Genomic DNA, 14,789 nt, shown 5'->3' on the forward strand with positions numbered 1-14,789 from the left:
TCAGTAAGAATTTAGAAAGTTAGACAAAAATTTTGTTTAGTTTAAAAATATGTGTTTTATTTTACTGCAGAGTCTGTTGGAGCATCTGGTCAGCGCCCTGTTTTCTGCCCTGTACACAAACAAGAACAGTTGAAACTTTTCTGTGAAACATGTGATAGGCTGACATGTAGAGACTGTCAGCTATTGGAACACAAAGAACATAGGTACAGAAGTCATAATTGCTTATCAAGAAATATTATAAAAAGTTCTTGTAAAATTATTTTTCTTAAAGCAAGTATTTATTCTATAGTTTTGTTAGCATTTTAAAATTATCAGTTTTGTGTGTTTTATGTCTTAGAGCAAGATATATTTTTGATAAATTATTTAATTGTTTCCATATTCATATCTAATTGTTTTATGGATATTTGTTGAAAATGTATAAGTACATGGATTTGGGTTGCAAGAATGGAGTTATATTATTTCTTTGTATGCAATGCCTCTGGTTCAGATATACTTTTTTTCAAGTGTTCTATGGGATTTAGGCTCTGGGCTGTCGTCTTAAAAGGTAATATTTCCATGCGTGTGGCTAAGTGATACCCATTTTAACATCAAAGCATAAATATACTTTCATATTGGATATACAGTTTGTAGAAAAACTAGGGATTTATAAGCATCTAAGTAGCATAGTTACTAATTCATTAATACATAGCTTTGTATTTCAACCTTCTTTTACCCTCAGGATACAATAGTATTCACTTATCACCAGCCTGTTATATCTGAACTGTTCTGGAAAGTACTGAAATTTCTAGTCAGGTGTTAAGTTTGATTAACCACACTTAAATATTTGTTTTTTAACTCTAGGATGTCTTAGAGCTTTTAGTTCATTAGAGCCATTGGAATTTTTTGGAATCCTCTAAAAGAAGGGGATGCATTAATTCTGTTCACTAACAAGTACTGCATCTGTAGTTTGTGCCAGGCAGTTTGCCTAATGGTGCATGTTTGTTTAATTCACACCAACCACCCATGCAGTGTTGGTACTGATATCCTGACTGTTTTAAAGGTGAACGAGAGTTCTCACAGAAAGCTTTAGTAATCTGTACAAGGTGTCCCCATAAGTGGTAGAGCCAGGTTTTGAACACAGGCATTTGGACTCTAGATCTATTTTAGCCCATATGCTCATTTTCTCCCATGTGGTATTCAGAATATAGAATACAGTGTATGGAATCTTTCAAACTTGACCTCATAGAGGTAATGCTCTTTTTTCTTTTTCAAGACACCTCTTACTGTTCTACAGAACATTTGTGTAGAAATGCTACTTTAAACTTTTGTATCCTTTGTTACAAAATGTCTCATCTTACTTATGAATTGGCTAATGTTTTGCTTGAGGTGACTAATCTTGTGAATGCCTTCACCTGAGGTCCAAATGTTACCCTTGTCTTGTAATCTCAGTAAGACATTAAATTACTTTCTCACAGCTGCAGTCAGATCTTTGAGCGTTTAGATTTCTTATGGCTTTTTACATTGATGGTGCGAAACAAAAAGAATAGGAACATGACATCCTATATCCTGTGAACGAATAGCTTCAACCACTCCTCTCAAAGTTTAACCATGATCCATTCTTCCCTTTCCTTCACCACTTTCCTTTACTACTCATATCCAAGTCCTAATTATCTCTTGAATGTTATTCCCTTTTCTTTCGTTTGTTCACACTGTAGTTTTCCTAGATAGACTATGGCAGAACCAATGGCACTGGACGTAAAAGCTTAGGTTCCTGTTACTACAACACATTTACAGCTAGTCTCCCTACTTTGAGTTTTATATTGTCAAATTCATTCTGTCCACATTGCTGCCAGTATCATTTGGCTAACATGTAGTTAAGCCCCACCCACCCCACCCCCTTTAAAAACACCCTTCAAAGATACCCCATAGTCAAAGTTCAAAGTTTTCATTATTGAGTCTTACCAGATTCTTTCTCTTTATCATCTGTACAAAAGTTAGGAAACAGTCCACAAGACCACTCTCTCTTCTAATACCAGCTGCAGAGTTCAATAAAAACCCAAACATAGGGGATAACAGCATGCAGTCCACCTCATTAATATGATTTGTTATTACTTATACCTTCTTCAGTTAGAGTGGTGGCCTTGTAAACAGGATGCTTTCTGTTCACCTTGGAACCACCATCCATAAACCAAGCAGCTCTTTGTTAGTTAATAGACTTTATAGAGCACCACCTATGTGATCATAGCATTCAGCAGCTCCTCTGTGGTTCAAAAGTTATATTTAGAGGAAAAGAGGCCAGCTACCTGCTTATACATACAATAAATACTTCTTTGCATCCTCCTGGTCGCATGTTCTGCACAAACCATCTCTGTTTATGTGGAACGCTTCTGGGCCTTGCCTTCCTCATTAGAGTGTTCCCCTGTCACCCAAAACATTATGAGTATTTCAGGTTTCATGGTTATTTTGTGTCCTTCAATCATAGAGTCAGTCTCAGTGCCGAATGGCAAGCTAGTAATTTTCTCTTAAATGACATATATTTTACCATGGTATCCAGAACTTCTCTGGTCCAAAATCCTGGTGGGTCTGTGCTGAGTGGCACTGAGAGGTTTTGCCATAAGTTTCAGTCTGCGTAGGTACGTGTTGCTGACACTTCCAAAATCATGTCCGAGTGTGGATCACAGGGGCCCAAAAGCATCATGAGAAAGACTGCTTTTTTGCAGTTCAGACGTGGCCTGCCTTTGTTTAGGCCCCCGTTCAAATATGACCTTCTTTTGGGTAGTTGTATTGATTGGTGCTGGTAATATTCCCAGATATGGAGTGTGTGTTCTTCAAAATTCAAATATACCAACCAAATGTTGGCTTCTTGTTTAGTTCTAGGGGTAGGTGGCAGAAGCAGTTTATTTTTTTTCACCTGTGGAATGTCATGGGTGGCTCCTGCCTAGGTTATTCCTAAGAATTTCACCAGTTTGGACAGGTCCTTGCACTTTTGCTATATTTAGCAACAGCCTCTGTTGGTCATGTGTGTCGCCATTGCATCTGAGTCAGTCTTACCTTCATCTTTAGTTTCTGATATTATCATGAAATTAATAGTATATTATTACACTCAGGACCTGCATCAAGTCTAAATCTCTTCTAAACAAATCATACCAGTCAGCTGGTGAATTGAAATAACCCTGTGGCAGTATAGTAAACATAAATTAGGGTCCTTCCACATCAAGGAAAATTGCTGTTGGCTCTTTTTCAGAGTTAGAAAAAAAAATTTGCATGTTCAGTCACTGAGTGCCACTCTTTTTTAGTCTGCTGTATATATTTTTTGTATTGTTGAAACCATATCAAGGACTGCTGATGCTATGGTGGCACTACTTTATTCAAACTTTAATAGTCTGCTGTTACTCTTGATGAAACATTTACTTTTTTCACAGGCTACACATGGTTATTGTACAAAGAATTCATTGGTACTAGCACTCCAGCTTCTAATTTGTCATTAAAGTTGTAATCTCATTTTATCCATCAGGTATCCTATACTGTCTCAGGTCTACAACTTCTGTGGACTTGGACAGTTTTTGTTTAAAAAAAATATTTATGTATGTATGTATTTTGCTGTGCCAGATCTTAGTTGTGGCACGTGGGATCTTCCAAGTTGCGACATGCGGGAATCTTCAAGTTGTAGCATGCGGGATCTTTAGTAGCAGCATGCGAACTCTTAGTTGCGGCATGTGGGATCTAGTTCCTTACCCAGGGATCAAACCCAGGCTGCCTGCATTGGGAGCGCAGAGTCTTAGCCACCGGACCACCAGGGAAGTCCCTGGACTTGGACAGTTTTAGTGGTTTCCATGTACCATGTCTAATCAAGACTCACCTGAAGGTGAACTTGTATGTCTTCTGTTTTACAGTACCAGTCAGACATAATATCCATTCCAATGACATAGTCACATAAAGGAGAGATGTAACTACTTCACATAAAGTCTGTTCATATATTCCAACTTTCATCACCTTAATCCTATCAACCATCCCTCTCCTCCCAGTCTAACCTTAGCTCCCATTAGGTCTTCAGCAGGTTTTAGAATCATAGCACATTGGGCTCCCATGTCAGGGAGTCCCGGAAATGTCTCTTATCCACCCCCTGGCTATTTTACCCACACAAGTGCATATTGCCTTGTGTTTTCCAGCTGGGGTTTGAGCCAGAAGATCCTGGCCTCTCCTTCAGTTTTCAGGTTGATTGATCCATGGAATCGTTGCTCCAGGCAGTACAAGGTCAGGTTTCTCATTGTCATCTTTGCCCCCCAGCTTTTAAAATTTCTTCATACTGGGGTAAATACAACAGTTGTTTAATGCCCTTTAATGTTGGGGACCAGCAGTGGCTCCCATTGGTCCACCCAACTTCCAAGAGTGCTACGTTAAGACCTTTGTTTCAATCCCATCATTGTCTGCTTTATTCACCACCTCCCCTCCCCCCCCCCCCCTTTTTAACAGCCACCTAAAGATTTCCATCCTGCTGGGGTAAATCCCTTGACTCTCCCCTTTGTCTTTCCCTATTTTCTCATAAATCACTATAGTTTTCTTAACATCTGTAAGGCCCATAAAGCTGAGACAAATCTAATAAGGCTTCTCAGATTATTGCTAGGTTTTGCAGCAGTAAAATTACATGGGGGTGCCCATGTACAAGGGTCCCCCTTAATCACATTATTTACCTTGACCTTAGTAGGAGGCATACTCAGTAGACGAACGTCCTGCTCTGCATAATGCTAATCCTCAGTAGAGGAACATCCTGCTCTGCATAATGCTAATCAGGCTTGGCTTGCGTAAGAAGCATATCAGCCACTTCTTCTGGGGAGTTCTATTTGGCATTTATAGGAGAAGGGCAATCACCTGTGAGGGTAAAAAAAACTTCACAGGGGCTTTTATCCAGTCCACCAAGCTAGCTGTCCCCTTAGGAATCACCTGCTGTGTGTCTAGATTATGTGTAGCCATCTGTGGTTCCGTAGTGAGCTGTGGGTCCTGCATCAGCTCAAACATTGCCGTTCTATTCTGCAGCATTCAAAATCAACAGTACTGCCTCTAAGTAATCAGTCACTCTTACAATATTTTAGTAAAGGTTTTTTTTCAGGAAGCATACAATGTCAATCCACAAAATGAGATAATTCCTTAGCATTGTAAACTCTGGTTTCATTAGTTTCTTGATTTTGTCTTTCCTCAACCAGACTACTTTGTGACTGGAAGTCATAGAGGTGCTGTCTATTTGCCCAGCATAATTTTTCCCTTTGGAATGGCCCTGAGGCTAGTGGCTGTAGCTCAGACTGGCTGAAATCTAAACTTTGCCAGTGTCAGGATCTGTCCCAGTACACTCTTCATTTTAGCTGCTACAGATAACAGTAACCAAGGAATTGTTTAATTACCTTGTTTCTTATTAGTTTGCATTTCCTTGTTTATCCAGGGAGTCAGCTCCTAGGGAGTTGGAGCTACAGTTTCTAAGTTCTTTCTGTTGGTAACTTTTACCTCTAATAACTGCAGCTGTAGTTCCATACCATGAGTGACTAGATAGTCATCCAGGAATCAAAGGTTCATAACCCTTGTCATCTTTTCCTTCCTCTTCCCAACCAAAAGTTTCAATGAGTCAGGATGGTTCTAGTGAATCTCACTTTTGACGCCAACTATGAAGTTAGGGAACAATTCACGGGTCCTCCCTCACTTCTGACACCAACTGCAGAATTTGGGGGTCCCCAAAACCATTCGCGCTTCCTTTTTGTTTTTTTTTTTTAATTTATCTTATTCATTCTCACTTCTGACACCAGTTGCAAGTTCAGGATTTCTTAAGACTACCCTCAGATTCATTCATTTCTTAGAACTCACTGAAAGATGTATACTGACAGTTAACATTTATTACAGTGAAAGGATACAGATTAAAATCATCCAAGGGAAAGACATGGAGCAGAGTAGTCTAGGAGAGTTCTAAATGTGGAACTCCCAGTTGTGTCTTCTCAGTGGAATTCTTTTTTTTTGTTTAATATTTATTTATTCATCCATTTATTTTGGCTGCGCTGAGTCCCAGCTGCGGCGTATGGGATCTTCAGTTGTGGCATGCCAACCCTTAGCTGCAGCATGCGTGCAGGGTCTAGTTCCCTGACCAGGGATTGAACCCGGGACTCCAGTGCTGGGAGTGGGGAGTCCCACCCACTGGACCACCAGGGAAGCCCCCTCAGTGGAATTCTTAATGTAGTTAACTCCTCCTAGCAATGATGTGTGACAGCATGAAGAGAATATTGCCAACCAAGGAGGCTTGCATGAGCCTTGGTGTCCAGAATTTTTTTTGGAACTCTGTCATGTAGATGTAGTTCACTGGCCACGTGATTGACTGGTTTCCAGCCCCTTCTGAGGTTGAGCTGATACTGTGTGACCTGAAGACCCTACCATAAATCATATCATTAGCATATGGCCTAAGGCCCCAAGTAAACAAAGATACTTTTGTCAGACAGTACATTTCAAGGGCTTAGAGATGCCCTCCCAGCTGCTGAGGGCAAAGGCCAGACTTCTCTTTGGGCAAGGTTAAATTCTTTAGTACACAATCTGTTATCTCCTATTTGCACTCTTACAGTATGTAACCCCCTGTTTTAAACTTCTCTGCCTTTACAAATGCTATTTCTTAACTTACAGAACACTGTCAGGAGAACTATTTCTAAAAGCCAGTTTACTTCTGTGTCTTGTCTTCCCTAACACTTTCGTTCCATCTTACCCACCCCGTTTCCCGGTCTGGACTTCAGGCCTTTTAGGGCTAGTTCTTTAAGGGGCTTAGCTTCTCACATGCTTATTGATCAAGTTGGGTTTCCCACCTCTTCGTGAGTCACTCATGCAATTATGATAATATATATTTTCTTAGAAAACCCCACCATTTAGTAGAGGTTTTAAAGACATACTTGCGGGCTTCGCTGATGTTGCAGTGGTTAAGAATCCGCCTGCCATTGCAGGGGACACGGGTTTGAGCCCTGGTGTGGGAAGATCCCACGTGCTGCGGAGCAACTAAGCCCGTGAGCCACAACTACTGAGCCTGTGCTCTAGGGCCCGCGAGGCACAACTACTGAGCCCGTGTGCCGCAACTACTGAAGCCCATGCGCCTAGAGCCCACCCACCACAACGAAGAGTAGCCCCCGCTCGCTGCAACTAGAGAAAGCCCACACACAGCAACGAAGACCCAATGCAGCCAAAAATAAATAAATAAAATAAATAAATAATTTTTTTAAAAAAGCCATTAAGAAAAGTTTAAAAATAAATAAAAATAAAAAAAATAAAAACATACTTGCTTAGAAATAGACCATAAAGATTTTACAAAAATCTGTGTTTCTATCTCTTTCTTGTTTATAATGTTGAATAGCTGAGTTTATTTCCTTATTCTTTATTAGCCTAGCCATAGATTTGAGTCTCTTATTGGTCATTTTATTTTATTTTTTTAAGATTTTTTTGTTGTGGACCATTTTTAAAGTCATTACTGAATTTGTTACAATATTGCTCTGTTTTATATTTTGGTTTTCTGGCTACGAGGCATGTGGGATCTTACCTCCCTGACCAGGGATCGAACCTGCACCCCCTACATTGAAAGGTGAATTCTTAACCACTGGACCCAGGGAAGTCCCTATTGGTCATTTTAGTGATCCAGTTTTTGAAATTGTTTATTCTTTTTTTAAGTATTCTAACTCTCAGAGTTCTCTTTTATTTTTATTCTTTGCTTAGCTTTATTTCGTTGTACTTCTTTTAGTTTATGTTGAATCTTGACTTTATCAAAAAGATGTGAATTTTTCATTTATTTATTTATTTATCTATTTATTTATTTATTGCTGCATCGGGTCTCATTGCTGTGCACAGGCTTTCTCTAGTTGCGGCAAGTAGGGGCTACTCTTCGTCGCGGTGCGTAGGCTTCTTATTGCAGTGGCTTCTCTTGTTGCAGAGCACAGGCTCTAGGCACACAGGCTTCAGTAGTTGTGGCACGTGGGCTCAGTAGTTGTGGCTCGCGGCCTCTAGAGCGCAGGCTCAGTAGTTGTGGCTCATGGGCTTAGTTGCTCTGCGGCATGTGGGATCTTCCCGGACCAGGGCTCAAACCTGTGTCCCCTGCATTGGCAGGAGGATTCTTAACCGCTGAGCCACCAGGGAAGCCCGTGAATTTTTCTTTGATTAAAATTTAGCCTCATTCCAGAATCATTATTGACTTACCTACTCTATATAAGAATTTTGGGTCCCCTGCCACCCACCTACCCTTTTAAAGGTGATTGTTGCATAGTATAGTGATACAGATAACAAACTTTGGTGTGTGTGTGTGTGCGAGTGTGTATCTTCAAACGGAGAAAATGTAGTACCTTCCTTATAAGATGGCTGTGAGGACTGAGTTGAGAATTGTACCTGTAAAGTGCTTAACACAGTAAGGGCTCAATAATAGTCTGTTACATTTCATTTATTTATGGCCATGCTGGGCGGCTTGTGGGAATTCCCCGACCAGGGATTGAACCTGGGCCCTCAGCAGTGGAAGCCCTGAGTCCTAACTACTGGACCACCAGGGAATTCCCTATTTCTTTTCTTTTTAAAAAAAACACTTTATTGAGATCTTTGGTTTTCTTTATGGCCTCGTAAGTTGTTTTCAAAAAGGAAAGCATCTATAGAACTTTATGAAATTTTGTACCTCAAAGCACTTCATGGTTTCTAGCTAAACCATGATGTTATCCCTCCTCCTTCTAGTAATTCTCTTCACAGTAAATGAATAAAAAATGTATAGACTTATAAAGGACAAGAATGAGAGAAGAGACACCAATAGAGGTTTCAGTTAATTTTTCAAAACCAGGGAAATGGATTGAATATTCGTTGGATCTGATAATTTACCTAGTAGAGTTGAGCCAACTACAACCCAAGGGCATGCGAATGAGATATAAAGGAAGCCACTTGATTTATTTCCCAGAAACCTATGGTGGCTCAGGATCTAGAGGTGATAGGTATCACAAAAGTTGGGCTTATTCTCTGGATAAGTAAAATCAGAGGCCCTGGACTTGGGGATATTAGGTCTAGATTGAGGGTGGGGATGAGGTACTTGGCTGAAATTGGGGAGATTAAAGGATCAATCTGCACAATAAACTGAGACGTTCACTTACCTCGATTTGCTTCCAGATTGCCAGTAGTGAACTTTTCCATTTTACTATTCTTCCCTACTCTGCTTTCTGGAATTAGAGGCTTTGTCACTCTCTGGAGAAAGTGAATAATTAGAAGAGGCCTCCTAATGTTGCCATTTGGGGTTCATTTCTGATGAAAAAGATTGCCTTACAGTGAAGCCCATCAGTTCATAAGTTCTGCTCTCTCTTTCACAAGTGATTCTGAGCAGTTTTAAAGTATATTTAGGGACTTCTTGGTCATCCAGTGGCTAAGACTCCCATTCCCAGTGCAGGGGGCCTGGGTTTGATCCCTGATCAGGAAACTAGATCCCACATGCCTCAACTAAGAGTTTGCATGTCGAAACGAAGATCCTGTGTGCCGCCGATAGTGAGAGGCCCGCGCACCGCGATGAAGAGTGGCCCCCGCTTGCCACAACTAGAGAAAGCCCTCGCACAGAAACGAAGACCCAACACAGCCAAAAATTTTAAAAATAAATAAATAAATATTTTTTAAAAAGTATTTAAAAAAGAAGATCCTGTGTGCCGCAACTAAGACCCAGTGCAGCCAAATAAATAAGTAAATACTAAAATATTAAAGTATATTTAAATATAAAAGGATATGAATGGATGGAAGGATCATCTGACATTTGATGAGAGCCACTGTCATATGCCATCCATTGTGGGATAGTTGAGAATTCTCAACTTCTCTATCTCTTGTCTGGCTTCAAATATAGAGACTATAAAAGCTAAGTATTTCCTTCCTCAGCATTCCTGGCGTTAGGGTACCTCTGATCCACAGTTTATGCCCCCAAAATAGAAACAGAATTCTGTTTAGAGGGTGATTTTCTGAAAGTTTTTACCTTCCTGACAAAAGGGACAGATGTTGCTGGTGTCATCCATCTTCCTCCTTTTTCCTTCCTTGAATTTGGATGGGATGCCTGGAATTCTGACACCATTATATACTCATGAGGATAAAGCCAAGATCATCTCAGTGATTCTAACTTTGATGTTGTTAAACTAACACCATCAACTGCCTACATTTGGTCTTGTTATATGAGCCACTATTAGTCCCTACAGCTGTACATGTTTCTGATTGACACAGCTGCCCACATGAAAGGACATAACATAATACAGGAGCAAAAGGAAGTGTGAAATAAAAATTATGATGTTCTGAAAAATGGCAAGCTATTGGTCACAAATTAAGGACAGAATCTCCACAAAAGGAGTAATTGAAGGGACTTCCCCAGAGGTCAGGTGGTTAAGACTTCACGCTTCTGCTTCTACTTCAGGGGGTACAGGTCCGATCCCTGGTCGGGTTTGATGCCTGTTCAGGGAGCTAAGATCCCACATGCCGAGCAATGCGGCACCCCCCCCCCCAAAAAAAATTAAAATAAGAAAGAGCTCTTGGAAGTATGATAGGTGAAAAAAATCAATAGGTTTGGTAGATAAATTCTATTTAGTCTCCTAGAAAATAAGACAAAAAGATTTTAAAAAGATTTAAAAATTACAAGAGATCAACTGCCAGCTAGTACAAATTATAGAAAAAGAAATGAAAGAAATTATCAAATAAATAATTCAAGAAATTCTCCTACGAACCTAGAATTGCCAATCTGAAATGACCCATTTAATGCCCAGTATGCTGATAGTAAAAGGCTTCTATCAAAGCTGTGTATTATCATCATAAAATGGCGATATGCTATGGTTTAAAATGAAGATCAACAGAGTCTCCAAAGAATCGAAGTAGGTAACCTGCAATGAATTGGAAAGCTAAATATGATCTTTAAAAATAGTAATACTAGGAGGTAGAAGATGCTGGAACTGTAACTTCAAAAGTTGCGGGGTGGTAAAAAAAAATGTTTAAAAAAAAGTTGTGGGGTGAGAGGGAAAGATTTTCAACCTAGAATTCTATATCTAAACTATTAATCAATGTGAGAGTAAGATGTACACATTCTTCAGCATGCAAGGATTCAGAAACTGCCTCCCATACACCTCTTTCTGGAGAGCTATTAGAGAATGTGATCCACAGAAATGTTAATAAACCAAGAAAGTGAATGGGAATGCCCAGAATGACAGCTGTGCAGGAGCTAGTTTAGACTGAAGCATGAGGACTAAGGACCCCATTAAGGATGTCTCCAGGAAAAAAAATGGAACCACTTCTATTAAATTTGTTATATTAGGTCATTTGAAAAATAATATTGACAAGTTTTTGACATACCTGATGGAACATGAGAAACATTAGGAATCAGTACATTGAGAATTAAGTCAACTCCAAAAGAAACAAAGTTCAAGAAAAGAAATTACTCTTATTATACTCCTTGGCTCATCGTTGGACAATGTTTACAATCATTTATTAATTCAACAAATAGTTGCATGCTTATTGAGTGCCAGGCATGGTATATTTCAGTGAACAAAGTGAAGTCACTGTCCCCAAGGACTTAATTTTTCATGGTAGAGTCAAACAAATAGTGAATATATCAGGTGGTAATTGTCATAGAGAAAAATAAAGCTGGGAATTTGGAACAGAGCATGTGAGCATGCAGGTTTGTAGGTTTTTGTTTTAAATTAGGGTGGTTTCAAAAGGCTTCGGTGATGAAGTGGGATTTGAGTAGAGACTGAAGGAAGAATGGGAGCAGGACTTGCTTAAATTTGGCAGTGAGGAGCATGCTTCAAGTAGAGAGAAAGCAAGGGCAAAGGGCCAGAGATAGTAGCATATTTGACATCTTTGAGTAACTGTATGGTCTGAGTGCAGTTAACAAGGGGAAGATTGCTATCAGATGAGGTCAGGGGCAGGAAGGGCCAAATTATTTAGTGCTTTGTAGGTTATGGTAAGAATGTTGCTTTTCACTCTGAGTCAAATGCTCAGGCTTTTGAGCAGTGGAATAATTTGACTGATTGTTTTAAAAGGATCGCACTAGCTCTAGTGAGGAGAGATTAAAGAAACAGCAAGGACAGAATCATGAGATTAAGATAGGAGGTTGTTCTCAATAATTTTGGCAAGAAATAATGGTGTTTTAGACTAACACTGGAGATATTAAGATATAATCCAGTTCTAAATATATTTTGAACTTGGATTTGATGCCTGAAAATGATAATGTGGATTTGCTGATATATGGGTTGTATGAGATACCAATAACACCAAGAGTTTTGGCTTTCAGTTTACCAAGAGTAATGGACGATTAGGATTGAATTTACTGAGGTGTGGAAGACTGTGGGAAGACATGGTTTGTTAGGTGTATTTAGGGAGTTGATAGTTAAGTTTTGGCCATATTAAATTTGAGACCTTGTAGTAATATAAACACTGACTATTTTATGATAAACTCAGATTGGGCTTGATAGAAGTAGGGAGGATGGTGGTATGTGTTGAATTCTTAACTGTTTAATTGATAAAGCTATTTAGTAAAGGCCTGTCGTTTTGGAAGGCATCCCATAGACCTTCTGCCCCCCTCATCACAAATGGAGAAGGTCCTCACACTCAGTGTACCTTCTCAGAACTTCTCTGTTCCCTTCACTCTGTCATCATGAGGCAAGATGTAACATATACATTTGGAGTGAGTTTGCGTCTCCCGAAATGAGGGTCATGACTAAACCTTCACATTCTAAGACCACACAATTCTGACTCTTCTATCCTCATCTGGAGTGAAGATGTGGTTGACTTGCTAGAACTAGAATTTCTTCTCCATTAACAGATTAAAAGAGAAAGCCCTAGGCCCCACCCCTGTTTACCACCAATATTTGCAATTTCTCCATTATTTTCTGCTTTAAATCTGCTAGGACTAATATTATTATGTTCTTTATCCCTATTTGTCATCCAAGAAAAGCCCCACACTCCCAGGTCTCCCCTCATCTGCCATGCTTTAATTCCCATAAGGCTCCCACGTGGCAGTTTCTGCTACTTTGTTCTCTGTGATTCATGGTTTGTCATCAGCAGGATTTCTATATCTTCAACCTCTTTTTTGATCCCTTTCTGTACCTCCTTTGCTGTAATGGAAACAGGGCTCTAGGACATTGCTTCCTCTGCAGTATTTTTAACTGGTGGCTGTTTTTTGTTTGACATCCCATGTATTACTAGGCCTGGAGATGTGAGGTAGGTCTTCTCTTTGCTATTTTTTAGACCATTCTTCCTCCTTCCTCCCTGAAAAATCTCTAAATGTTAATCTCAAGTGCCATCGTTCCTGTCCCTCATTGATACTGTCCCATAAAACCCTTGGGTCATTCCACTTTATCTCTTACAGATTTTAGTTCCTAATGCAGTGGCAATCTGTGGTATTCTATTATTGTCTTAATTCCTGGCAATTTTAATATACTTAGATTCGATCCTTCTGACACTCTGGTCTTTGTTTTTTGAACTCCTTTCTAAGATTTATGCCCTCTACATTGCCACTCACACCTGAGACCATATACTAGACCTTGACATTTCCAATAATTATGTTCAGTTTTAAGCATTCCTCTTTGTAAACACATATCCCATCATTCTAGCTCATTCTGCTCAGTACCAGACTTCAGCAGTTATTCACCATACAGTGACTTATTTTAATCCATTGATTGTACTACCCTTTCACTTTACCTCATTTCTTTATATTCTCACTTAACCCATTTTCAGTTTAATTTAATGGCTAATCATTTTCACTCCCTTGCTTTTAGCCTTGACTCCCATATCCCACTTGGTTGAACTCCCTTGGCAAAACCACCATCCTGATTAAACTCAACTTCTATCATGCTTCGCTTATGCAGTTGAATATCACAGGAGAAAAAACACATAATGACCCCAGCTGGCCTCACTCTCAATTCATGACCACTTAACCTCAGATAGACCCTAATGTTGCCTGGCAATCGTACTGTGCATTCACACCTTTTCTGTCTTAAATGTCCAACTTTCACCCTCTATTCTCACTCCCAAATATTCGTATTGCTTCCTACTTTATTGAGAAAAATGAAACAATCAAAAGAGTACTTGTGCAGACTCCCTCTACCACATTTACTTTTCTGTAAACAGTTGTACCCACATTTCTACATTTCTGTCTTATCTTAATTAAACTCTCTTCCTCTATAAAGCCAGTTGCTCCAATTAATACACACTTAGATTCCATCTCATTTTATGTAGCTAGGGACATTGCTTCAGCAGTTTGGCCTTTTCTCTGCCGGTTTCAGTTTGTTCAGTCTCTAGCAGCACTCCCATCAGTATTTCAATATTCTGCTATTTTTTCTTCCATCTTTAAAATGAAGGAAAACACAAGAATTTATCTTTAACCTACTTTCCCTGCTAGCAACGGCCCCTGTTGCTCTTTGCAGCAAAACTTTTTGAAAGTATTGCTTATAACCATGGTCTCCATTTTCTCCTGTCCCATTCTCTTAAATATACATATTTGACTATCAGCATTTTCCCAACAGTGTTCTTTTCAAGGTCACCAATAACCATTGCATTACCAAACCTAGAGGTCATTTCTCAGTCATCATCTTAATACCTTATATATCAGCAACATTTGACATGGCTGATCATTCCCTTAATACATTTCATTTACTTTGCTACCAGGAGACCACATTCTTTCAGTTTTCCTTTTACCATGCTGATTACTTCTTAGTCTCATTTGCTCATTTTTCTGGATTCCTAATTTTGAATGTGCCAGGCCTTACTCCATGATCTACAACTACAGTCTTATGGCTTTAAATACCATCCATATGCTGGTGATG

The 14,789-nt window shown here is 39.5% G+C and overlaps 1 protein-coding gene across 5 annotated transcripts in view; it reads left to right on the top strand.

The window, feature by feature from the left end:
- The window catches only part of TRIM33 (tripartite motif containing 33), a 155,245-nt gene that overhangs the window by 78,367 nt on the left and 62,089 nt on the right, over window positions 1-14,789 (top strand). For all 5 annotated transcript variants that reach the window (XM_082368903.1, XM_082368905.1, XM_082368902.1 and 2 more), the window contains exon 4: window positions 71-203. In XM_082368903.1, the coding sequence (XP_082225029.1) occupies window positions 71-203 (133 nt within the window). The remainder of the gene's footprint in view (window positions 1-70; window positions 204-14,789) is intronic.

The sequence above is a fragment of the Balaenoptera borealis genome, assembly GCF_965194805.1.
Source record: "Balaenoptera borealis genome assembly, chromosome: 1".
NCBI classification, from domain to species: Eukaryota; Metazoa; Chordata; class Mammalia; order Artiodactyla; family Balaenopteridae; genus Balaenoptera; species Balaenoptera borealis.